General features: G+C 42.3%; 1 protein-coding gene across 2 annotated transcripts in view; it reads right to left on the bottom strand.

Moving 5' to 3' along the window:
• Positions 1–1,106: 1,106 nt before the first annotated feature.
• kiaa0513 (KIAA0513 ortholog) overlaps positions 1,107–6,744 on the bottom strand; it is a 19,845-nt gene continuing 14,207 nt past the window's right edge. For both annotated transcript variants that reach the window (XM_076269971.1, XM_076269979.1), the window contains 3 exons: positions 4,563–4,643; positions 4,252–4,346; positions 1,107–4,046 (listed from right to left, as the gene is read on the bottom strand). In XM_076269971.1, the coding sequence (XP_076126086.1) occupies positions 3,997–4,046; positions 4,252–4,346; positions 4,563–4,643 (226 nt within the window). In that variant the 3' untranslated portion in view covers positions 1,107–3,996. The remainder of the gene's footprint in view (positions 4,047–4,251; positions 4,347–4,562; positions 4,644–6,744) is intronic.

Here is a 6,744-nt window from a genome sequence, read left to right as displayed (position 1 = left end):
ACATTGCATATGATCTTATTAAATAAAGTTGCTCATGCAAAAATGCTCTGGAAAAGCTGTGTGAGGGCAGTGTGTGTGTGTGTGTGTGTGAGGGGGGGGGGGGTGTCTGAGTGGGCCAGTGATGGCTGCTGTCAGATAAAAAGGCCTTGGCCTGCTGTTCAATCTGGGACTAATTAAAGTCAGTGAGAATGTATGTGTGTGTGCCTGTGTGTGTTTGAGTGGCGCTCTGCTTGTGTGACAGCGCTGCCCAGGCTTTCACAGCTCATTACGCAGCGACCAATCAGAGTGCGGCCAGCGTGACCGATGTTTATTTACACGCTGGAGCCGGAATGGCAGCCATTTGGCAGAGAGGGACTGGCGGCCCAGGGAACACACCCGCTTTGTGCTGCCTGCCACTGACAACGCAGACGTGCTCGGCACCGCTGCAGCGCATAAACACACCTACACACGCACACACACACACACACCCATGCGCATACCTACACACACATGCACAGACACAAACACACATATCCCCATGCACACACACACGCACAGACACAAACACACATATTCCCATACACACACCCATGCATGCACACACCCACACACACACCCATGCATGCATACACCCACCTACACACACACACACATAGTCATAAATGCACCCACAAACACACACATACCCCCATGCACACAACCACACACACACTCACACCCATGCATGCACACACCCACCTACACACACATAAATGCATTTACAAACACACAGACATACATACACACTCACTCTCTCATACATACTCCCATGCATGCACACGACCATAAACACACTCACACCCCCATACACACAGATGCACGAACAAACGCACGTGCGCGCGCGCACGCACACACACACACAGAGCTCTGTGTCACACATGCCACACACAGACACTTGATTACGCCTCACATCTGCACTCAAACACATTGTTTGGTTTTAAAATATAAACTTTCAAACCCTCCGCGACACGTATACAGCCTTAGAGCTGCCTGTCGGTTTAGCAAGAACCAACTCAGAGAGAAAAGGTATGTTCAAAAAGTCAGCAGTATACAGTATATTTGAATAAAACCCAAGAATCAGTCTGGAATCACATGAAAAATAAATATTTATTAATTACATTTTCCAACACATTGTTTTGGACATATCCATGCAGACTTCACAGTATTGCAGTCATCACCACAGACAAGGACAGTGAACAAAAACACAAACATCTTACAGAAACCAAAAGGCCAACTCGTCTTCAAAAACACTGGACGGCTCTATGTCACTGTGTGGTAGTATGCTGATAGGACACCTGTCCTGCCCCTGGTTGTGTCACCAATGTCCAGGTACACTGCAGTGCCTTTGAACCCTGACAAATACGCAAGTTGTGCAGGGACACAGGTTCCCCAACTAACAAAATAAGAACTACTAACAGAATTAAAACCCCCATGACCTGAACCGAACTGGACCCTGAACCATCGTCAGTTGAGTCACCTAAAAGCATCATCAGTCCAGTCTATGGGGTAGGTACACTGATGACCATCTCTACAAGAATTTACTTCCTTCTTCTCCACATCTAAATATGGAATCCTCTCACACCCCTAAAACACTGATCCCCGGTGGCTGGACTGGCCAAAGCAACTGGACAGGCCCAGCCTGAGCCCATCCACATGCTGTGGGTGTCTGAGCAGGAGAGGCAGAGGAAAGGAGCAGAGGAGGGGAGGATGTGATTTAATCTGAAAGGCCAGACGCTGTTTATGCTCTCAGACGAGCGCTGCTCTGGAGCCCACACCACCCGCACGGGTTATAAAAGATCTGACCATGTGAAAGCGTAGTGTGTGTATGTGTGTGTGTGTGTGTGTGAGAGAGAGAGAGTGAGAGTGAGTGTGTGTAGGTCTAAATCTAACTTCCTCCAACCACTTCCCATTGTTTTGTAAATCACACCACAAAAAGAGACTGAAGGCTGTGAAGTCACAAAATCTACTGGATCACAGGAACACAAGTCGCACATAGAGGTAAGAATTGACTGAATGGCGGCTATTGTTTTTGCTCTGCATGCATTACAATGACGACACGCGGCATGGCTCTTCACACATTCTACTCAGATCAGAGACCCCAGCTGCTCCTCTGGTTCAGCGGAACTGCAGTGAGTAAGTGGGAAAGATTGTCTGCCCACAGACACAGGGTCATGTCCTCTCTAATGAGTCCTAAATGAATGGAAAATACAACGGTCCGTCTAGCTGTTTCACTGCCACACAGAGACACGGAGAGACAAAAGATACCACCATGTCAGAGATGCTCAAGTATTCTAGCTCTGAAAAGACTTCAGTAGTTCACAAGTGGATGTTCACACTAGTGGTTCACACAAGTAGACGTTCACACCAGTAGGCTGGTGGTGATTTTAGTATTAGTTGGCTTTGATCACGACAAATGAAGGAACCAAAGGCTAGAGTGGGGAGCAAAGCCTTCTAGTCCTAATACTTTAGTTTCAACTACATTGCACAATAAAAACACATACAATAGTATTTAGTACGGTTTACAGCAGGTTGGGAGCACAGGGCACAATCTCACACTACACATGCAATCACTGAGCAACACAGCTGCACATCATTAGATGACACCTACTCAGAGATATCCTTGCAACACATGGAACACATTGTACAAGCAGCGCTGGATACACTGTTGATCATTTGATCCCTTTTCATTTAGCTTTAGCATAGAAAAAAAAGAAGCTTGTCAGCGTTAATATAATTTGTAACATATAAAAGTTACAAATTAATCTTCCATTAATTTACAGAATGTAAAATATGCCCTCTCTGTTGATACACAACTAAGCCCCGGGACCACGTAGGGAGAGAACTGAAATATTACGTTCAAAATAGTCATCAGCTTTGCATCAGCTTGTCAAGATTTGTTAAGTGCCGCGACTGCCCTCTAGTGGTCAAACTGTCACCTCTACATGTTACCAACATGCACAGAGCAAAATACACGGATAACTTCAGCACTTCTTCATGCCCTATAGACTAAAGCATGCCTTGGTGACAAAAAAAAAGTGAAGACGCAGCAGTCTTGAAGTAAAGTGGACGAGCTCTTGAAGTAAAGTGGACGAGCTAACAAGTAGACTTCAAATTGATCAAAATCGACCACTATCCTCATCAAGATTGTGAGCGAGAGCTGTGAATAAATTTCTGATATTCTTCTCTTAACATGCAACAATTGAATCTACAATAAGAAAATGATAGTAAGGAAAATCTGATTAAACATATTCTAAGGCACTTTTACAAAATGGAGAATTCTCTTCAGATCCTAAATAAGGCCACAAACAATAAATGACTGCACTTCTGTGGAAAAAAAGTCACAATAATTGACTTAATTCAAGAGGGTGTTCTTAACACAAATAAGGAAGACTAGATTACCAGAGAATGCAAACTCTGAAGATATGTTGCGAGTTCAGAACAAATACGTCAGCAATCCTTATTTTCAAATCACTTCATATTTGACGTGACAACCAAAAAATAGGAACACACTTCAGGGGGGCAGTATTCTAAAAAGGAAGGACAACCTGACCAGCAGTTGGGGGGAGCAGTTGAGGGGGGACTTCATTTACGTAGAGTGTATTGTAGGTGTAGTGTATAAGTTGTCAGAGCGGAGAGTACAGCTAAAGGTGTTTTGAGAATGTTGCATGTTTGTGTACAGTGTGTGTATAAGTATGTGTGTGTGTGTGTATGTATGTATATGTGTATGCATGTGTGTATTAATGTATGTGTGTGTATATCTGTGTATATTTATGTGTGTGTGTGTGTGTGTGTGTGTGTTTTCTTGTGTGTATGTGTATGCATGTGCATACTGATGTATGTGTGTGTATATCTGTGTGAATTTATACGCATGTGTGTGTGTGTGTGTTGATATACATTAATTGGGTGTATGCATTTGTGTTGGAGTCCAAGCCTTCGTTGAAGAGCGCTGCTCTCTCTCTCTCGGCCGTCCTCTCTGTCTCACTCCTGAGCCATCTGCTCTATGTGGTCGCTCAGTAGCTTGTATTGCTCTGTCAGCACAGGAAAACACAACTCAGATTCCACTTTACACAAACAACCCTTAGAGCAAAACAAGCGAGGAGAATTTAATGGAACAGGCCAGCTGATTTACATCATGTGGGCCTGCATTCCTGACTGAAGATACACTAAAGGTATTCATGTTAAACACAGCTGGGTTAGAGCCATGGAATTGGTGTGTGGGATAGCCTGTTTTACCTTCATTCAGGTTGCCTATGACGGCCTGCTTCTTCAGGAAGTCATTGCAGAGCTTCTTGCTCAAGCCAAAGGCCAACATGTTGTGGGTAAAGGTTCTAAAGACAAACACACACACACACACACACACACACACACACATCAGGTTTGAGACAGACACATACACACACACACACATACAGAAACATACAACCTCTCTCTCTGTCTGTGTGTGTGTGTGTGTGATGTTCTCACTCCAATTGTCTCAAACTGATGCTTGCACAAATCTCAGAAGGGTACACACGCATACGCACACACACCACACACACACTCACCCTAGTTGTCCAAAGGTGATATTCTCATTGAACCTTGATGTGTCGTCTCTCTCCTCCTGGGTCATGTGACACCATTTCTCCCTGTGGGTAAAACAAATGACCACGGTCACTCTCAGGGCCAATTGTCGGCATGACACCCAAAGATGGGAACATGTCAGGGAGGGTATTTTGTCTCTATGGTGACCACCAAACAAAGCCAAGGAGAGGTCACTTCCTGTGAGAGGTCACTCTAAGGTCTACACCTCTCCTATCCAATCAAGTTCAACAGAATTCATTTGTTTTTGTTGTGTATTTCCTGTTTGTGTACTAACCAAACTTGTTAATGACTTCACTAACTTAAATAAATAAAATGTGACATGCACTAGATGTAACACAGATGGAAGTTCAACGTGGGGAAGAAAACAAAAGGCTTTTGTTTAACAAGAGGAGGCACAGTCCACATGATCACTAAAACAAATACACATTACATTTCCATGCTGTTGTGTGCATGACATACACACACACTGAAAAAAGAAACATGGGTGGGCTGATGTGTTTGCATTGTAATGTGTGAATTTGTATGTATTCAAAGGATGCAAATGGTCAGCTACAAATATGTGAATATGTGAGGACCTATGGATAAGTGTGCAAAATAGTCATAAGAACTAAGAAAACAAACAAAAAAAAACAGAAAAGAAACAGACATACACATCATTCAGCCAACAATAAGTGTGTATGCAAAACAGCAAGTTGTAGCTCAATGTAGAATAATTGTATATTAGCAGCAAGACATCAAGACATACTGTATGTCCATGAAAACAAACATATCTGGTAAGTGTATCAGGAGGGATGAAAACAATTTCATATCATTTTCAGGATCAGATATGTTAGTCTTGCTAACTGGAAAATACAAATTCCTAGAGAATAAACTTTCACAGGTGTCCATTTCAATGAAGAAAAATAAACTACATCAGTGGGCACTACTTATTATAGTAGCTCATTCACTGCTATGATAAACTGGATTTTTTAACAAACACAAGAAAACCCCCAGCAAATGTGATTTCCTTACAAAGCCACCCCTGGTTTAATGATGGCTTGGCAACTGTCTTAGGGTACAGACCCTGCAGACTAGGCATATTTTTCACAGGTGCCGGCGTCCGTTTTACCGTGTTCTTAAAAAAAGTCCTAAACTTCTTTTAAAACGCGACCCCGGGCGTCTTTTTCTGCAGCTGAGAGCTGTTTTTAAAGTTGAGAAATGTTCAGCTTCAAGCAGAAAAACACCCTACATCACGCTGCTTTTTGGCAGCTGACCAATCACAAGCAGATACTTATTATCACAAAAAGACTTCTAAAAACTGAAAAGGGGGTCCGCACAACTTGTCTTGTCAAAATAAGAAGCCAAGTCTGAATGTACCCTTATGCACACACCTGCATAATCTGGATCGTTTACTCATATTAGCTCAAGGTGAATGAGTGGGAAGTTATGTACTTCCTTCTCCTTAAAATTATGTTACGAAGATAGAGATGACGGTCATGGTAATGACAAACCTTATTAGTAATGACATTTAATTAAGCACTGTACACAGTAACTAATGTTGTAATAATGATAAAATAATAAATAATCAAAGTACACAGTAAGGATACTACAAATAAATTAGTGATGATTGTCATGGTAATGACAAACCTTATTGGTACAGAAAAAAAACAATTGATCACTGTGTAAATAGCTATCAATAGCATAATAACAATAAGATTATAAATAAATAGTTATTAATTGCATAATAATAATAATAATAATAGGATTATAAATAGTAATAGTACACAGTATACTACAAATACTTAAGGAGCTTAAGGACTCTTTCTGAGGTGAATACCCAACCTGTAATGTCCCCCACAGAGGGCTTAAACAAGAGGCAGCATCCCCCAGGTAAAGGACCCAGCATGTAACCATGCAACATGCAAAACACCCATGGAGAGAGACCGCACCGAACCCTGACCTTTACGTGTCGACACATCTCAGAGCTTTCTCACTGTTGCTAACTCACTTACTGTGGCAGGGGAGGCGTGGAGGGACATTCATTTGTCTTCATTACTGGGTTGTTTGTCAAACTCCTGCTGATCTGTGTATAGCTTTCGTCATACCCATACGCCACAATATCAAAAAGAACCAAAGGGTATACAAATGATCTTTTTTCTTGTACGT

This window comes from Alosa pseudoharengus, unplaced genomic scaffold (assembly GCF_046254945.1).
Source record: "Alosa pseudoharengus isolate Yale_2024_CS ecotype anadromous, Long Island Sound unplaced genomic scaffold, YU_APseudo_1.1 YU_APseudo_1.1_scf_10, whole genome shotgun sequence".
Taxonomy (NCBI): Eukaryota; Metazoa; Chordata; class Actinopteri; order Clupeiformes; family Clupeidae; genus Alosa; species Alosa pseudoharengus.
Note: the sequence above shows the minus strand (reverse complement) of the source record. Positions and strands in the feature narration are given on the sequence as shown.